Source organism: Lytechinus pictus, chromosome 2, assembly GCF_037042905.1.
Source record: "Lytechinus pictus isolate F3 Inbred chromosome 2, Lp3.0, whole genome shotgun sequence".
Lineage (NCBI taxonomy): Eukaryota > Metazoa > Echinodermata > Echinoidea > Temnopleuroida > Toxopneustidae > Lytechinus > Lytechinus pictus.
Window position 1 is genome coordinate 46,851,121 of NC_087246.1, and position 20,558 is coordinate 46,871,678.

The 20,558-nt window shown below is 36.0% G+C and overlaps 1 protein-coding gene across 2 annotated transcripts in view; it reads left to right on the forward strand.

Moving 5' to 3' along the window:
* LOC129254165 (Fanconi anemia group A protein homolog) overlaps positions 1 to 18,436 on the forward strand; it is a 51,642-nt gene extending 33,206 nt beyond the window's left edge. For both annotated transcript variants that reach the window (XM_064094954.1, XM_064094953.1), the window contains 15 exons: positions 693 to 806; positions 2,563 to 2,639; positions 4,094 to 4,184; positions 4,618 to 4,776; positions 5,677 to 5,750; positions 6,497 to 6,749; positions 7,201 to 7,388; positions 9,396 to 9,501; positions 10,591 to 10,653; positions 11,608 to 11,694; positions 12,471 to 12,839; positions 14,107 to 14,239; positions 14,903 to 14,972; positions 15,524 to 15,692; positions 16,044 to 18,436. In XM_064094954.1, coding sequence (XP_063951024.1) covers positions 693 to 806; positions 2,563 to 2,639; positions 4,094 to 4,184; positions 4,618 to 4,776; positions 5,677 to 5,750; positions 6,497 to 6,749; positions 7,201 to 7,388; positions 9,396 to 9,501; positions 10,591 to 10,653; positions 11,608 to 11,694; positions 12,471 to 12,839; positions 14,107 to 14,239; positions 14,903 to 14,972; positions 15,524 to 15,692; positions 16,044 to 16,211 — 2,121 coding nt within the window. In that variant the 3' untranslated portion in view covers positions 16,212 to 18,436. The remainder of the gene's footprint in view (positions 1 to 692; positions 807 to 2,562; positions 2,640 to 4,093; positions 4,185 to 4,617; positions 4,777 to 5,676; positions 5,751 to 6,496; positions 6,750 to 7,200; positions 7,389 to 9,395; positions 9,502 to 10,590; positions 10,654 to 11,607; positions 11,695 to 12,470; positions 12,840 to 14,106; positions 14,240 to 14,902; positions 14,973 to 15,523; positions 15,693 to 16,043) is intronic.
* The last annotated feature ends 2,122 nt before the right edge of the window (positions 18,437 to 20,558 follow it).

The following is a 20,558-nucleotide window of genomic DNA, read 5'->3' on the forward strand; positions in this document are numbered from 1 at the left end:
ATTCAAACATAAACCAACATTTTGACCTCCCAAGTATTTGTATTTATGAATTTAAAATATATTCCAAGTTATTCTGGTAGAAAATGTGTAATTGCCACATGATAAAAACAAATATATGCATGGCATTATGCCAGATAAAAAGGACTTTCTCGGGGGGATAAGACTTGTGCCCATATGTGCTTATCTGTGTCAGTGATTTATTGTGCCTTGATTTCAGTGTAGATTCCATAGTTTTATACAGGGTTTGCTTTACATTTTCTCGGAACCTAATAAATTTGTGTATTATAATATATTAACAATAAGAAGTGATTTTAAAGAATTTTTCTTTAAATTATTGCGCACTGCATTAATTTTATGTTTATGTTAAAAAGCAGTTATCCTCAATAAGTCATTTTTTTACCACTTCTTTCACATATGATATTTTTTAAAAATATATATATATATATTTTTTATATTGACCCTTTTCCTTCTAAATGGGAACTAATGGTAGTATGATTTATTCATATATCATGTCAGTAATGTCATATGCTGCATCATAAATGGATTTATGATGTAGTAGTATTGACTTACAATAATGATGGATGTTAGCACATGATGTGCTCTTTCATGTAATGTTTTGAATTCTACGTTTTAACGAACCAGAAATTATGAAATATGAAGTAAAATTACCATTGATTCTTGATCTGTGTTAGATGCAGTCCAAGCCTGAGGATGTCATAGTTGGTGCTGCTTGTTTCCTGTTATACACACATACAATGAGATCTAAGTTCCCAACTGTGAGGGCAATCACTTCATCTGATACCAAAGTAGGTACTTTCATATGAACTTGACATTTCCTTCTATTACAGTAATGATAATTGTAAGGCACCTGGTGGGTGTTACATAAAGCTGTTTGTAAGTTATGAGCGACTTTACGAAAGACTGGTGATCCTTTCTTGTGGTAAATGGTATATTCATCGGTGATGGCTTAGCGAGTAAGAAAAGATCACAAGTCGTTCTTAAAGCGGCTCTTAACTTACGAACAGCTTTATGAAACGGCCCCCAGGTGGTTGTTTCATAAAGCTGTTTGTAAGTTGCAAGCGACTTTACGAACGACTGGTGATCCTTGTGGTAAATGATGCACACCAATTTTTCATTGATGTTGATAAAGAAAGGATCACCAGTCGTTTGAAAAGTCACTCATAAGTTCCTGTCTGTCAGTGCAATTTTTTATTATTATTTTTTTATTTTAATTCTAATTTTTTAATTTCTTAAGCATTGTGTCACTATGCAATCAATTATCATATATTTTTGTACTTGTTTTGTAAAATATTCTGCAATTTCAGCCTTTGGCTGCGAATGAATTTTGAATAAATCATTACCATTACGAAACACCCATGCGCTCCAAAGTCTGTGTCATTTCTATAAATAGAAATCCCGCAAGGAGGTGTTGTGTCTTTAATCATAGTGGTTTTCCCTTATTCCCCATTGATTTGTCTATGAAATGTAGAATTTGAAAGCTGGTCGGCGGTTTAATGCGGGAAAGATGTGACTCTGACTTATGAGGTGCCTAATTTGTATAGCTCATAAGAAGCAAGGTAGACTTGCTATTTGTTTGATGTGTATTATTATTAAACATATACCCGGTATACAAATTAGAAGTTAGGACTGGTACGAATGCCCTTTTTTGCCATACGATTGTTCACCAGGGAAAAAAATTAAATAGTTTGACAAATCAAGATTCCTGGATTATCAGAAATCACCAAAAAAAATTGACCTATTTATGTGACCTACCAGTGGTCGCACACAATGAGCGAGCTGACCTAGTTGGGTGTCCTAGTACAGTGCTCATGACATGGACATCAACACAGCTGAATGATGCATGGACGCCAGGGTGGCCATCATTCTCATGTCTTGAAAGAGTTACAATACTTGGAATTCATTAAGTTTTAGCATAAATTTCATTTGTTATCTTGCACATTTTTTGTCAAATAACAAAGATTATAACCGTGTGTTTTTGTTAATCGAATGTCTGAAATCAGTGATAACATCTGGGCCCTGTCTTACAAAGATTTACGATTGATCCAATCAACCTCAATTGTATGGAAATCCATCAATGTCATAATTTTTTTTTACAGGATATTTGCATGATGTCCTTTGTAAGCGAAGAGAAACACACTGAATTTTCAATAAAACGTATGAATAAACAGCATATCTAGAAGAAATATTTTGAACAAACATGCATTTTAGATGTTGACATTGCTGGCTTTCCATAGCTGTGATTGATTGGATCAATCCCAACTATTTGTAAGACGGGGCCCTGGTGATCGTTCAATTAGTGTAAAAGGTAGTATTCAGTTGCTGATTGTCAGTAAACTGATCAAATGCATCGATTGTTCAAGTTTTACTCCCAGGCCTACAAATTTTAGCAATTATGTTCAACTGCAGAATATTATCATTATTTTGAAAGTAAGTACTTGTAGTAGGTCTTTAGAACAGAATTAAAGTTGAAAATTGACTCAATAGTTCTAATATTTTTAAACTCAAGCTTTTTCCTGGTTTTTATGTTATACTTGTTTGCAGATGCCTTGTAGTCTTTTAGAAGCCCTCAGCTCTGAATTATCTCTCAGTACATCACAACAAATGTTATCGGCTGCAAGGTCAGTTAATGCAAGGATATATCTATATGCATAAAACGCTGTAAAGGAGTAAAAAAAAATTTATTATATCAGCATTTGATATATATTATTGTATTCGCATATGAAATATATATTGCACATTATATAATTATTTAAAAGTTCTCTATTGATGTAATATTTTGTAATGTACATGTGATTTTTTCTCTGATTGCAAAGGAATTTCAATTATTGTATTTTGATACTTGGACATACTTTTGAATGTATATTTTTATGCATGTACTCTGAACAATCTTTTGTTAGATTTTGATACTTGGACCTACTTTTGAATGTATATTTTCAAGCATGTCTGAACACTATTGTTAAATTTCTTCGATCTTGAGATAGAATTCAAGTAGAACAGATAGATTTTGATGACTGTAACATTATAACGAGAAGGGAGATATTCGTCCCTTGGGAATGACAAGGGAATATCTCTCTTGTCAGGTTAAACCAGGGCCCCGTCTTACAAAGAGTTACGATTGATCCGATCGATCGTAACTCTATGGAAATCTCTCAATGTCATAATTTTTCTACGAAAAATTTGCACAATGTCCTTTGTATGCAAAGAGAAGCACAGTGAATTTTTAAGAAAACAATGAATGCATGTATAAACATCATAGCTAGAAAATACTTTGAACAAACATGCATAATAGATGTTGACGTTGCTGGCTGTCCATAGTGACGATTTTTGTCAGTGACTTTCACAGACACCGGTAACAAGCTACTGGAGAACCTTGCGTCTGATTGGTTGAGGGTTTAATTAGTTGGTGAAAGTCACTGGAAACTTTTCGGGAATACAGTTTACATTAAACCCTATGGGAATTTCAGGGACTCTTTGGCCCAAATTCACAAAGGTGGTTTTTAAAACCATCGGTTGAACCCATGGTTTATGCAGATTTCCTGTATGAGTTACGCTTATTTACTGCGTATATTAATGAAATGTCTGATGATGATGCGCGCTTTTATCACAGTGCGCAAAATTTACGTCTGTTGCCATGGTTAAGTACGCTATTTTATTCATGATTCCACTAGTTGAAGAGTGGACTCATGAATGTCCATTGCTGATGCGCGCTTTTGTCACAGTGCGCGAAATTGACCCCTGTTGCCATGGTTAAGTACGCTATTTTTTTCATGATTCCACTGTTTAAAGAGTGGACTCATGAATAAAATAGCATGGATAACCACGGCAACAGGCGTCAATATCGTGCACTGTGACAAAAGCGCACATCAACATTGGACAATTTTTAATAAACGTGGTAAATACGCATAATTTATACAGGAAATCTGCATAAACCATGGGTTCAACCGATGGTTTTTGAAAAAAAAACCTTTGGGAATTCGGGCCATTATTTTTCAGGGCTTTTCGGTGGCGAATTCGTTATTTTTCACCTACTCCCTAGAACAACATGGACCATGTTTAATTTCATCCCTTCCAGATTGACATCATCACTACTCCACCTCTCTCTCTGCATCTCTGCCAATGACACGAAGGTTGAAACCATCCTGCCTCTCCTTGTTATAGAAAAGGTATGCTCATCAATTTGATTTTATTTAAGGGATTGTAAGAGTAGTTTGAGTATTTCAATATTCTGAAAGTATATATCATGATTGATAATGTACAGAAAAGTGAAATAGTGTAACGATGATAATATTTGATTCATATTACATGAGTACGTAACTCTATATTGCTTGAGAAATTGATGACAGACCACCTGACGAATTAGAATCTACCAGTAGTTGTAATGTAAAGTTGTAATGCTAATCAAATCATCATAGCTTGAGCTGTTCATGAAGTGAAATTAATATTTTCATGGAATTGTCCAAAATGTTCAAATTACAGAAATTATGTTTCAACTGCAAAATACTTTCATTATTTTTTAAAATAGCTACATGTGTTAGGTCTTGAAAACAGATTGAAAGTTAAAATTTGACTCAATGTATATTGTCTTTTTTCTTTCAGTTTTGTTTCCTCATCCCAAGACTGTGTCCAGACATAAGAACAGAGGATTGTAACATGCAAGATAACTCCCATGATGCATTGCAGGATGATACGTTACTTGCCATTGGAAGAACAATCATGTCATCCCCTGCGTTCAGGAAGATGCTTCCAGAATCCAAGGTACGCTCGAGGTATTAAGTAGTATGTGTTATGATGTTATAAATGTTGCTTACTTTGATAAATTACCTCAGATTATTTGGTCTGAACAAAAAAATCAATAAAATCCATTGAGAAAAAAAAAATGTGTGTTTGTGGTGAGGAGCCCGGCTATTTCATATATCTGGTATTGAACAGAAAAAAACGAACATCACAATTGCTGAATTCTCATGAGTACTTGAAATCTGTTACAAGCATCAAATAATTCTTATTTACTCATAAATTCTAAACAATACATTTGGCATTAGTTTGTTTCCTTGTCTTATTTGTGCATTAATTTGTGTTATGATGTTCAAATGCTGCATTATGTAATTACATTTGGATGTCTGTTATGGCTTTCTTATTTTTTCTGTATGAATCATAATTGAATGTAAATGAACATGGAAAAAGGACCTATGTACAAATTCATCAGGAATTGATTTTAAATTAGGCATCTCTCTCCCTATGATTACATTGTATACTTGGCATTGTTAAGAAAACTTTTATAACTAAACCTAAGCTAGTTTTATATGATAACCTTTATATATATGATATACAAACCAATTTTTTCCCCCTTGAATGTTGAATTGAAGTAGGTACTCTAGAAAACCTTTCCATGATTATTGAATGCATGCAAAGAACAAGTTGTAAGGGAATTATCTACATTTTCACTTTAACCTTTCTATATATTTAATCTGAAATATTCATTTTTTAGTCCTGTGAGGTACACAATAAAAAGATAACTGCTCTTCACAGATGAATAAGTTATTGAGAATATAATATTCCTTTTGTTCATGTGCATGACATGTTTTTTTTTATTCACTTAAAAGATATAAATTGATACCATGAATTTGTAAACATATTTCAACCTTTTTTCAAACACAGCTTTCTTTTTCTCAGTGGATTTCTTACGAGCTGGAGATTAGCCCACATGAAGATACGTTGATGGATCTAGAGAGGTGAACGTTTCCCTCCCTAAACATCCCTATTCATCCAACATTAAATTTAATTTTAATAGAATGTACCTCCCTGTACTATATATGTATCTGCTGAATTAACACTTATCAAATTTATTTATTATGTATTCAATTAGAGAGGGGAAGAGAGAATTAAGTATTTGAAGACACATGGAAGAGAGAGAGGGAGATGAAAGAAGACAGAAAGAAAGAGACTAACAAGTTCCCCCAAGTCTGCGCAGTCCCCCTTCTCTGCACACACGCGCATCTGCGCGATTCTAGTAAAAGAAGATATGCAACGGACACAGACTTTACACATGTAATACATAGGCAGATATTCATGAAAAAATCTGATTCAAAATGGTGGAAAAATAATGAATTTTGGGTATTTTACAGTAATACCCTGAACCACGTGCAAAGTGAATTGATGCGCAGACATGGTGCACTTTTCTTTTGTGTTCAATCTGAAAATGACTGCCGGAGGTTTTTTTCCAAGAAAATCATATAGTTTTTTCCAAATTTTTTTGAGATATTTGGCACACTTACTCATAATAATATATGGAACATTATCAGTTGAAAGATTTTGTGAAATAAAAAGAAATTCATGTTAAATCTTAACTCAAATTGTTAGGTGCGCAGACTAGGGGACAACCATCATACATTTGATTTAAAAGAAAAATATTTTGGTTCGCCCAAGAGACTTGACTTTAATAGGCAGATTTGCCTGTATTGTGATTTGTTTTATACAGACATGACTACCACCAGTGGGCCATCCTCTGTTACTACTTACCCCTCCCCAAGGCCCAGGGGGGATGTGAAGGGGGTCACTATCCTGCCGTACAAACCCTCATCAATGGTCTGATGGACTATGAGGCCCATAGTGACCACCAGAGAGTGACCAATGGGGATGATGGAGTGGACGATAGCAAGGAAATAGATAGTCATCATCATAGATATCACGGTGGACATTCGACTTGGAGAGAACTGCTACAATCATTACAGGTTAGGTGTCTGGAAATTTATTGTAATGTCAGGTGCATCTGGCGAGTGTTTCAAGAAATGACTTGTTGGACTTTTTATCAAACAAGTCCCGTTTTATCTGTCAGTTACCATGGTAACGGTGCTTCTCGGCCAGTCAAAACCAAAGAAGGCTGTCAGATCTGACAACTTGTCAGACAAAGTTGTTGATGAAACACTCCCCAGAGTCACTTCTTGATATGAGGCTGGGGGGTGGGCAAACTTCCCAGGGACTCACCTATTTGCGTAAAGTGCTATAAATGGGGGCTCATGTCACAAACATTTGGCGGCACCTAGGGTTGCACATAGAACTTATACCTTTAGGGGGTAAGGGGAGAAGTATCATATTTTCTTTTAAGAAGTTAGAAAGCCAGGGAGTTAAGTATGGACATGAACCAATATGGTAATGATGCTCTCATTTATTTCCACCTTCCAGGAGCTTATTTCATTGGTTGATGTCAGTCAGGTGGACAGTCAGATGTCAGGTGATATCGAGAAGTCACATGATCCGTGGTTGCTAAGAATGTTTCATCAACGTGAAGCCAAGATGAAGACGAATCCTGATGAAGCACCTTCTCATTCCTGTTTCTCAAAAGAAGCAATTGAAATTCAAGCGTTTATGAGGTTAATATTGATTTGGATAATAGCATTTAGGCTGTTACCAGTTCGTAAAGTATAAAGCGATGTAAAATTGATGAAATGGGTATTAGATAAAAATAAGTTTTCCTTACTGGAAATTAAACGATGGTTAAACAAATAGATGTCAGTTGCTGTTGTAATGTTACTAATAGTATTAAAGCAACATTAATGTGGCACATGAAATATATACATATATGTTTTTATGTGATGTATATCACCCTGACCTAATTAGTCACACTATCATTCAAATAATCTTGCATTATATTAGAATGTTTTTATTGTGGAAGTGCCGTGGTGTAGTGGTTCTGACTCTCGCCTTGTAATCAGAGGGTCGTGTGTTCGAGTCCCACCATGGCCTAGCATCCTTTGGCAAGGCGTCAATCCACACTTTGCCACTCTCACCCAGGTGCTAATCGGGTACCGGTAGGAAACAAGTGTCATGTGGTTGGGTTAGCAAGTGTGGAACTAACAGGCTCCAAAAGAGCTATGAATCCAGTGACTGGGTGATAATTGTGAAGCACTTTGAGTAGTTGTAGATTGATATTATGCTATATAAATGCCAATTATCATTATTATTACAGTCCGACCTCTCTTATCCGGACACGGGACTAGCACCAATTAGGATAAGGGATTTATCCGGATCTGGGAGACCCAATATTAAATACGCACAGCTGCCTCCCCAACCGCGGTAGTAACACATAATCTATTGTAGTGGGCGTACAGGCAGTGTCAGTGCAAATTATAGGCGGTATTCTTACGGAATTGAAATTGATTGGGGGCCAATACTCTTGGATAATTTACCTGCTGAAATGATTGAGGTATACATCGAGCATACCTCGAAAGAAAGAAAAATATCTTGATGAAACTAAGTTATACAATTGGATCATCGCGGCGGGCAACGCAGCTCTGCAAAGTCAGCCATTGTTATACTGACTGTAGGCTCAAACATGATGGATGGCACTGTCCATGTTGAGGCCTAGCGCTAGCTCGCGAGATATATGTTGTTGTTGTTTCCATGGAAAAAAAAGAATGTTATGAAATGGTTGTGCTGCGCCCTGATTTACTGGAAAATTATCCTGTCTAAGCTGTCTAAGTTCTTTCTGTGATTTGGGTGGAGATATTTTCATAAAAATAATGTGGTTGTAGGTAGACTATATTGGAAAATATAAGTAATCAAAGTGAGTTTGCGTAGGATTGAGTTTAGATTGAAATCTCACTTCCCCACCTACTAACATTAGATTTAAAAAAAAAAAAATCTTGGCAAGTGTGCGTCTGGATAATAGAGAGATCCGGATAAGGGGAGGCCAGGACAAGTCAGACTGTATCAGGGACCCATAACACAAATCTTAGCAATGATCGTAGAACATTTTTTTTTAATTACGATTGATTGCATTGGCTACAATGTACAATTAATTGTGAAAATCAAGCGTACAATTAATTGCCAAATTTTGTGTTACGGGACACGGGTGGGTGTTTCGCATGAGCTGTTCATAACTTATAAGCGACTTAATGACACCTGGAGGGCGTTTCATGAAAGGACTTGTCGGACGTTTTATCCGACAAGTCCCATTTTATCCGACAGTTACCATAGTAACAGTACCTCTCAGCCAATCAACATCAGAGAAAGATGTCAGATCTGACAACTTGTCGGATGAAAATGTTGATGAAACACTCCCCTGGTGACCTTCTCTTCAGAATAATGATTTTTTTTTTTTTATTCAAGAATTTTAGCTGCATATTAACCTGAATTGTACAATCTTTTACTGAAAAAATCTGGTTTGTATCATTTACCATAAGAAAAATAAAATCATCAGTCCTTCATAAATTCACATCGTAAATTACAAACAGCTTTATGAAACACACACCGTGTCTTCTTTACTGATACTCCCAAACAAGTCATGTACTGGCAAGCAAGATTAGATCAAGAGACAGTTTTAACTTTTGAATTTGTCTGTCGTATTCTTTGCTTTTTAAATTGTTTCTTTCCTTCAGGATTACTTGCTGCTTGCCACCTTACCTTCTCTTTACCTCACACCCTGAGTCAAGTCCCAGGCAGAAGGACCTTGAGGCGCTCTCTAATTTTATTGGAACAAAACTGGTAAGTGTAAAGGGGTCTCTATTTCTCCAATGATGTTTCTGAACGGCATGGAATACATATTGTCATAATTCAATGAAATTTTATTGTATTGGCCACATCAAATTATTTTCACTCAAAAGACTCCTATTTTTATACAGTTATATACAGTTGAGGCCAGAAGTTTACATACACCCAGGAAATTCAAAGAAAAGTTGACACTTGCCAAACATCATTAAAATTTACTGTATCTTATAAAATATTTGTGTTATCATGGCGAATTTGATATAAAAAAAATGAGTATGTCATGCCCCTTCATCCCATTGCTTTGTCATCAGGAGCGGAAAAATATTTAGGTGTCATTTTTTTCCCAAAATCTTCATATTTTAGACAAATTAAAAATAAAATCTTAGCAAAAACATTTCATATTTGTGCTAGTTACTTCTTAACACAAACATTTCAGATTACACTTTTTTGTTCAGCATTGACATATGATAGAAAAATGTAATGTGAATCATAGATATGACAGTTATATATTTCTATGAAATAATGTTTGAAAATATAATAAACAATAGACTACATTTTTCTTCAATGAAAATTCCACCTGAAATATACTTTAATCCCAACGGCATTCCAATCCAAATTCCAATATGAAAGAGCTTAATATGCCCTTTCATTTGATACCAAATTTGTCTTGGTAATATTTATATCTCTGAAGATATAGTAAATTTTACGATGTTTGGCAAGTGAACAAATTTCACTGAATTCCATGGATGTATGTAAATTTTTGGCCTCAACTGTATGTCAATGTCAGATGAACTCTACATATATAAAATACATGTATGTTTATCATACACGATGAAAAAATTAATCTCCAGGATATTGTTATCAGTATAAATACAAAATAGAAATTGTAAATATTCTTGTGATTATTTCTAGTAGTATGTTTTATTTGGCCTTGGATCATTCCTGCTTGATTGGCGTTTCTCTGTGTAGTTTACGAGGATAGCTTCTTACTTCAATATTCATCTTCTCTTCACTTTGTTTCTCTTCTATAACTGCACATGTCTTACGTTGGATAACGTGATTGTCTTTATTTATCTATCTTTGCAGAGAAATAATTGTATGGAAACATGGGGCAGCTTATCCTATCTTCTAACAGCTCATCTTGTCAAGGTAACATGCTGAAAACCAAATCGTACAATTGTGTCTTGAATTCTATTGCAAACCATGTATAATTTTAAGCTATTTAATCATTTAGGTGTAGATTGTGAATTCAGTTTTCTGAAGAAAAAAAGGTACATGTACTGCATACACCATATTCTGTTGTACAATATATATTTTTTTGTTGGTGAGACTTTACTTCCCAATGTGAAATTCGCAAGAGGATTTTTTCACAAATCTATGAAAATGTAACTGAACAAGGCACTTTCGGGCACTGTGAACTTTCTGCTAAAGACCCATGCATATCATTTATAGTCTCAATGCATATACCTCTTCTTAAAAGAATTGAAAGTATGTTGTGAAAACTGGTTGGATAAATCATGATTGCCAGTCAATCTTAATTGAAAAACAAGCCAGGGTGCTTGAAATCAGTATATAAGTATTTTGTGTCTTTGCAAATTTTGCAATATATGAATGTTGTGAACACGGCAGGAGAATTATTAATCAGTCTAACAGGTAAATATATAATCATACTCGATATATAACTATATTGAGTCACCACATTTTCATATTGAGAACCAACTGCACTATTTGTAGAAGAGTAGGGGGAAACCCCAGTGTAGTGGTCCACCTGCATTTCTCCCCCCCCCCCCCCCCATCGGTTAAATCAGGAGGAGAGACCTGTGGGTCATAGTGATTCAGTTCACTTTTCTCCTCCCAGGCACAGGTGATGCCAAACAAATAATAATGATAATAATAATAATAATCCAGGCTGTGTGTGAGTAGTAAATGTCTTGAACTGATGCTGTTCATATTGGCTGAGTCATACTGGCTTAAAATCCCGAAATCACATAAAAATATCACTACCACAAAATTATTTATGTAGTCCGTAATGGTTAGATTTCTAATCCCATACCTATGATGGACATTTTCACCTTGTAATTCTTATATTATCATTGGTTTCAGGGAGTAGTGATGTGTTGCCAGAGTAGCGGAGATTCCTTCCTGCACCCCTTTCTCCTATCCACACCTCTCCTCTTGGGATCTACTGCGGTAAGTGACAGAAAACAACCATGTACCCATGTTTTATGCACCTTACCTTTATGCTATGCTATATTTTCCATAATACCCAGGGCAAATTCTTTACCTTAAGCACCTCTGTCACTAAAAAAAAGAAAAAACACAACTAGTGCTTTCAGACCAAGAGGTAATTAATATTGACAAGTTTGGCTTTGCCCAACGATCTATCCCCGAATGGAGTAAACTTTCTAATCAGATAGTAAATGCAGTTTCTCTTAACAGTTTCTAAAATCTCCTGCGAAACCACTTTGAAAATACCCTTCGCTCTTCTTAACATGCATCCAAGTTTAGTTTCATCTTCGAGATAGGCTTCAGAGCCTCTGATTTTTGGTAAGATGCCACATAATGCAATAGAGATCGAAAATCATCTCATGAGCGATCCCATGATTGTGGTCAAAGGTCGTTAATGGTCAATGAACTTGGTATTTTTTATCAAATGAATGGTGCTTTTGTGATTAAGTAGTAATTTTAGTTTTCAAAGTCAATACTGCTGTTATATTGAATCCCTAATGCAAGCAAGACTGCTTGTTTGATAATAATAATAATGATAATAATAGTTGTATTGTATTACAGGATCATTATTCATCATGTTTGTATTTGTATGAATCTTTTACAGATAAAAAAGAAAGACATAAATACAGCAATACTTCATTAGAAACAATGCTAAATAAATGACTACAAATCATGAAAGTATAAAATTCTGATTTTTAATAAAACAATTGCACCAAATGAACATTCCCTGTATTTAGGTTCATTGGAGAAGAATCAGGCCCTTCATTTTGCAAGCCTACAGACAGGGACCTATCCCCACCATCTTTCAGAACATCCAGGATCTATACACAGCAGCAGACAACCTCACAAGCCATGCCTCAGGCTCTCCCTCATCGGCAGCGATGTCAGCATCATCAAAGACAGCATCAACGTCGTCATGGAGGTCGTTGTCGTCTGTGGGCAATGTAGCTAGTTCAGGATGCAGTGTTTCCACGGAAACCCGTCCATGGTTGTGTGCTCTAGTTCTATATGAAGCAGTAAGAAGAAGATGCAGAGTAGATGATAGGAGTAGAGCCTTGACCGCTGTGATGCAGACGATGAATACGGATAATCAACATGAGCAACAAGTGAGATGATGTGGTGTTTTACATTTGGGCAATTTCATGAAGTACTGTGTGTACGGGGTATGGTGGAGGTGTCATGGTGTAAGGGTTGAGTCACTTGACTCTTAAACAAAGGGTCAAGGGTTCGAATCCCACCTGGCGCTAATGTCCTGTGGAAAGGCACTTATCCACGTTTGTCACTCTCCCCCCAGGTGTTAAATGGGTATCCGGTAGGATGTGAAAGTCAATGTGATTAGATTGGCATGTGGGCACTGATAAATGGTTGCCTGGCCAGGATACTCCCCAGGGAGTGGAGATGGTGCACATTATGTGTGGAACAGTGATGGATCCTATGACCGAGGGTAATAATAATTACAATGTAAAGCACTTAGAAACCAATGTATGAAGCGCTATATAAATGTAACTCGTATTATTTTACGTCCAACCCCCTATGTGGGACTTCCTGAAGTGATTCGTCTCTGTTTTTCGAGATCACATGAAAGATTGTAATGCTGTCAAATTATTACTTTAGCACTGAGTTCATGAAGAAAATAAAGAATGGAAGAAAGGTGGTTCAGAAGTATGAAATGGTTGATTGTTTTATCGAATGAACCATCTTCATGTTGGTTCCAATTCACTCTTGCTTTAAGCCATGTAGATGGGGCTGCATTCAAATTCTGCATTGCTTCTTAAGCTAGCTATTTGTTACGGCAAAAATGCGTGGACGATCAATCTGAAAGGCAAACGGATAAGATAATGATGTTGGTGATCAATATGATTTTTACATGTAGGTAATTCCATAATGTAGGAATGACGGAATAATTTTTCTGGTATCGCATCGCAATTTGCTCCACAAAAAAATCAATTGTGTAGCAGAATTTTTTTACATACATGTAGGACTGTACAGAACAGAGTTGAGAGCTTTTCTCTTATCACCAAAAATGCTTTTCTCTTATCACCAAAATGCTAATCAAATTTGAAAAGCAGAATTATTCTGTTTACAACCCTTATTTTTTTTTTCTGCATTATACAAGAAAACTTATTACATTTTGACTAGGTATCTTCTTTCTCTTCATTAACAAAATTATTGGTTCTATTAGAATTAGCCTATTTGTATGACATTTGTGTCACCTATAATCCATACTCATTCTGACAAATGTATCAACTGTAAAGTAGCCCATTTGCATGATATATATAAGTAATTCTTGATCATTATTATGGAATATTGACATTAATCACATTCTTGGGAAAAGTAGAAATGTACTATGTGTTAAATATGTTTTCTTGGTAGGTTTGTGTGGGTTTGTTAGAATGTGCGATTGCTGAGGAGGCCTGGAACGTATTGATTGGGAGGAAAAGTCAACAAAAAGGGTGCTCTGTGCTCATTACCCAACATGTACCTCTTTTGATCCAACTTGTACACAGTAAGTAAGATTACTCTTAAATACTCTAAGAAGAAATAAAATAGATAGCAAATATTAAAAAGAAAGAGTATTTTTTGGGAAAATTGCAAAAGAAGATTGAAAAGATAAATTAGGTCTTATGTTTGATTACTATTGAATAATATATATACATGTAATATTCTTTCTTCTCATATTATAATGTCAATTATTTATGTTAAATTTTATTGTATGTCATGCTGTTCTTTGATTCAATGTACAGTGACAATGTAAATTATATACCAAAAAAAATTACTCGGAATTTTCATATATTCCTAACTTCCTAAGGTTTGGTAAACCAGGTGAATACTGAACCTGCATATAAATTGTGTTTTGTCTGGGGTCATGGGAAATGCATATTATAGTTAATAAGCCAGTCAGTCTATAATAGGCTAATCATATTTATTATTAAAAAAATCAGGAACATGAACTGTCTATTTGCAAGCATCTGTTGAAGTTGTAGTTTAATCTTTGTTTTTTGAAAGAAAAATAAAAGGTTCTCATGATATCTGACTTGTAATGGTTACATTCAAATACAGTTTCTCTGTAATTTGTGTACAAAATTCCTGCCTCAGGATTAATCATACTATATATGAAAGCAAAACTATTATCTCTAAAGTGTTTGTTTTTAATTTTTTTAAATCACAGGTCCGTCAGTTTTGCAACACAGTGTAGTCTCAAGTTCTGTAGTCCAACTCTATCCTCTCATCGTAATGCGGTGAGAAAAAACATTGAAATTATTATCAGAAGCAAAGTTGAGAAATAGTTGGATAAAATGGTCAGGCTGGACAAAATGGCCAAATTTGTCAAATTCATAGGCACAGACTCATCCAATTAAGGCTAATAACTACACATCTGCTGAAATAAGTGAGTTTTGAGAGACGATGAGTTGAGTGTTGTCAATTTCACGGAGTAAAGTATCAATGAACACTTTTGCACCAATTTATTTGTGTGTCACAGCATATCCTTAACTGAATGATGAACATGTTTTTTTTTTCAAAAATGTGGTCATAATTCTAATTTTTTGGTCAAAAATTTGCCAGAATTCCTGAAAAGTTGTAAGGGTGAAAGATTGATATTTTTTGGAATCAACACAAAATTTTATCTCAGATTTATTCTGATTAACGCTCCCAATCCCAAGACTAACAGGGATATAGAGCGCCTGAGCACAGTGGCTTTGGTGGAAGAAACATGGGGCCAGAAGTTGTAAGAGTGAGAAGTTGGGGTTAATATCTTCACGCTGAATCCTGCTTTGTTCTCTCGACACAGGAGTTTTCTTCCAATCCGAAGTGAGATGCAATCATTGCTATCCCAGCATCCTAGGTTAATAGAAGTCTTGCTAGAGACCCACAATGCACTGGGTGAGCTGTACTGCCGATCTGGAGGGGAGCCCCTTCAACCAACCAGGGGTCTCAGAAGAAGCTTCAAACCAGACAAGGTATGTCAGATGAATAAAACTTGATTCTTGATAAATTAACATGTTTTTAAACTTTTACATTTAAGGGTAATGTCATTTTAATATTTTTATTTGAAAAGTGAACACTTTTCTAATTTAATTGGGCAATTTTTTTATTGATATTTGCCATAGGCAAGTAGGTTTGTTGATAGTCACTAATGTGATAGCTGTCGAGACCTGCACCATGGTAGTTACCATGTTGGAAAAGTTACCACAATTTTAAGATCCTTAGAGGAAATTCTAATTCGAACATTTTTTCTCCAAAATGTTATTTAATGAATAGATTACTGTGTAACTCCAAGATTGTCTATTTCATTGATTGTTTGCATACAGGATGAGGTTTTGTCCACCGATCTGATGCTAGCATGCTCTAGATTTCTGCAGTCTTGTGTCTCAGTATGTCCCGTGGCAAACCTGAGAAGAATCAGGGCCGAGGTAATGACTTCATGCGATGATGAACTCCAGGCAGCCGTAAGACGATATACCCTTGACAGGAGGTGAAGATTATCAAGTGATTCTGTGAAGATCATCTCAAGTTCCTTCATTCTTGGACCTCGGGGTTGTTCCGTAGTAAGAGTGAGAAGAATAAGAGCCGAGGTTACGGCTTCGTGCGATGATGAAATCCAGGTAACCATTAGACGATATACCCTTGACAGAACATGAAGATTGTCAAGTGATTCTGTTAAGATAATCTCAAGTTCCTTCGTTCTTGGACTTCGGGATGTTATGGTAGTAAGAGTGAGAAGAATAAGAGCCAAGGTTATGGCTTCCTGCGATTATAAACTTCAGGCAGCTATTCGATGATATACCCTGGACAGGAGGTAAAGATTATCAGGTGTTTCTGCAAGTTCCTTCATTCTTGGACCTCGGGGGTGTTCCGTAGTAAACCTGAGAAGAATTAGGGCCGAGGTTATGGCTTCATGCGAGTGATGATGAGCTTGGGTGACGATTATCGAGGAAAGTTTTCAGCAATTTTGGACCTCAGCATGCCCCACAGAAACTTGAGATGAATCAGGGATGTGATAGTGCCAGTATACAGTAGAGAAAGGGTAACAGTTAAATTATGTGCCAGGAAAAATTGAGACAATGCTCTGGTGATGATGTTCTCTAGCAATTTGGGAATAATTAATAATAATAATTATTATTTCTAATGCGCACTTTCTAATGAATCTTTACTCAAGGCGCTACATATTAAATAAACAAAAACATTGGAAATATTCACAGAAATCATCAAACATAACATTCATATGAGATAAAAACATGGATTTCTCTAATATGATTGTGAAAAAAGATAATATTTGACACTTGATTTGAATGTCTTGAGAGTGTTCATATTTTTTGTAGTACTTGGCAGTCTATTCCACATAAATGGGGCCACATAGCTAAAAGCCTGACCTCCATAATGCTTGGTCCGGCTATGCGGAATCACAAGTGTGGTAGATGTGGAAGATTGTAAAGAATAGTGGCCCTGCTTCACGACAAGAAGATCCTTGATGTAAGTAGGTGCTGCGTCATGAAGAGCTTTGAACAGTAATGTCGGGATCTTGTATTCAATTCTCCTCGACACAGGAAGCCAGTGGAATTCTTTTAGGGTTGGAGTAATATGTTCGTATTTGCCCACTCCTTTAAGAACTCGGGCAGCGTTGTTGAGTATTCTTTGTAGTCTAGAGGCCGAAGAATGTGGTACATGGCCCTGGGAAGCAGGGGTGCTGAAGCATCCAAGGTTTTTCAGGGGGTACTGCATTTGTTATATGTACCATAGGCATATACCTTTCCAAAATCCCTTGGATTATCTTGGGAGGGAAATTTTTTTTTTTTTTTTTTGCTTGTCATTTTTTTTTTTTGGGGGGGGGAACAAAACCCCTAGCACCCTCTATTTAAGAATAATTCCCAGGGCCCTGGTAGGGCAAGGCTTCATGCTACTATCAAGAAAGTAATGCTTACATGTAGATGATATCCCCTACATTGTGACCACCATAGACATGAGGAGAACACTCTAAAGTGCTGTAAGTCAGATATTTTCTGAACAGAATACAGGTACATGTCATGAAACGTGGAATTAAGAACTTGAAGCATAAATCAGACAATGCACTTGTTTCATGGATAAACTTTAAATGAGTAATGGAAAGGGATTTTCTGGCAAATTTCTTTGAAAGACGAGGAAGTTTCTATCCCTGGGCCTAAAAGATGATTATATTAAATCACATATTTTGGACAATCAGCACACACCTTTTAATGATGCTTGAAGGTTTGCATGGTGGTATGAACAATCGCAGAAGAGGTTTACGGTTCACAATGTGTAAAGTCCTGCAAGGACTGAGATAAGAAAAGTGGATTGAAATGGAGGTGATTTGGAAAGGCTAGAAAGTGGAAGTTTGAAGGTAGAGTATTCTTTTCGAAATGGGTGTAGTCCTAAAAGGACTGTAAACCAAGCATGAAAAGCTGAATAGTAAACAGACTTGAGTAAGGTGAGAGAAGACTGGCTTGAGTCAGCGAACAGAGTAGTAGTAGGTGCCATGTTTCTGATTTTTCATCTTGTCTTTTTTCCATATGTTAAAGCCCTTTGTACTTACTATTTAATCCCACTGTTGCAGTGTGTGTGCTAAATCTTTCAGTAGCACACGTTCATCATGGTAGTTGATTATGATAATTGAAATATCTTTGATATTTTCTGCCCTTAAAATTTCAAAATTTGGTACAATAAAAATGTCAGTTGTCAACAGTAATGTGTTTTTTATGTGCTCTTATTGTGTTATAATTATTCAAGATGAAGTGATAATTTGATAGCGATGGTGAGAAGGGGAAGAATATGTTCCAGTAATAATGATGGTGATACTGATGATGGTGGTGAAGGTGATGATCATGGTTATTTTGGTGATAATAGTGATGATGATGATGATGATTACGATGGTGGCGATGATGATGATGGTGGTGGTGATGAATGATAGATAATAGGGAGTTATTGCAGCCACTATTCGAGACACTTCTTGAATCATTAAGAATATATTGTCAAAAGCATCTAATGACAAAGCAGCCTTTGTTGAAAATGGGTCAATCGAAACAGCAGTGTAGTCCTGTGCCAGCCGCACAGAAACGTTGTTAGCCTAACAGAGCGCTAACTGTAAGCCCAGTCACATCTGTCAGATTGTGGAGTCACAGCAGTTAGTTCAATGTGTAAGTAATGCATTGTAACAATAGGCATTGGTGTCACATTACCAGTTGTAACAGGTCCTCTGTTAGCACTAACCAGCTGTACTGGTTCACCAATATTCGACAAAGAGCTCATATCTGTTGATTGTGATTTTACAGCCATTTTCATAGATTTGTCATGTGGTAGAACCCGTCCCTGTTGCAATCGCAAAATTCGCTATTAACGGCATTAGGGAACCCAGTTTTCTAACAAGTGGAATGCCTCTGGCTGTCTCACCTACTCCCCCAACATGGCTAAAGTCCATAGACCTTTGACCTTGGTCATGTGACCTGAAACTCGCACAAGATGTTCAGTAATACTTGGTTACTCTTATGTCCACGTTTTATGAGCTAGACCAATACACTTACAGAGATATTATGGTAATTCAACAAATACCCCCAACATGGCCAAAGTTAAGTGACTTTAAATGACCTTTGACCTTGGTCATGTGACCTGAAACTCGGACGGGATGTTCAAAGATACTTGATTACTCTTATGGCCAAGTTTCATGAATCAGATCCATAAACTTTTAAAGTTATGATGGTAATTCAACAGATACCCCATTTTGGCCAAAGTTCGTTGACCTTTTACGTTGGTCATGTGACCTAAAATTCGCACAGGATGTTCAGTGATACTCGATTACTCTTATGTCCAAGTTTTATGAACTAGACCAATAAACTTTCAAAGTTATGATGGTAATTCAACAAATACCCCCAATTTGACCAAAGTTCATTGACCCTAAATGACCTTTGACCTTAATCATGTGACCTGAAACTTGCACAGGATGTTCAGTGATACTTGATTACTATTATGTTCAAGTTTCATGAATCAGATCCATAAACATTCAAAGTTATGATGGTAATTCAACAGATACCCCCCTTTGGCCAAAGTTCATTGACCCTAAATGACCTTTGACCTTGGTCATGTGACGTGAAACTCAAGCAGGATGTTCAGTAATACTTGATTAACCTTATGTCCAAGTTTCATGAATCAGATCCATAAACTTTCAAAGTTATGATGGTAATTCAACAGATACCCCCATTCGGCCAAAGTTCATTGACCTTTTCATGAACTAGGTCCATATACTTTCTAAGTTATGATGACATTTCAAAAACTTAACCTTAGGTTAAGATTTGGTGTTGACGCCGCCGCCGTCGGAAAAGCGGCGCCTATAGTCTCACTCTGCTCATTCTTCAGTTTTCTAGACATTACATTACAAATTTTTGTATGACTTATATAATACGAAACATATACAAAATTGCAAATAGTGAAAAAAAAATTGAAAAAGATAAGTTTCCATGCAGATAAATCTTGGCCACTAACCGACAAATGCAACACTAAATAGGTTTGATTTGATTTTCCATTTGCACAGTTTTGTCTGAAAAATTGCATTTTCCATGAATTCATTGATCTTGAATTCCACGATTTCAGCTTTCCATATCTAGGGACTTTCATTTGGACCTCTTAGAAGAACAGAGCCTTATATCAATGGCTCCGATTAGAGTGATCCATCCAAATCTTTTTAAGTCTTTTTATTACATCAATATTCACATTCTTCATTTTCTACACTGTACATTGTTTTGATTTTTATATGGTAAATGATACCAAACCAAAATGTATAATGAAGAAAGAAAAGAGCACTAAAAGAAGCACAGACT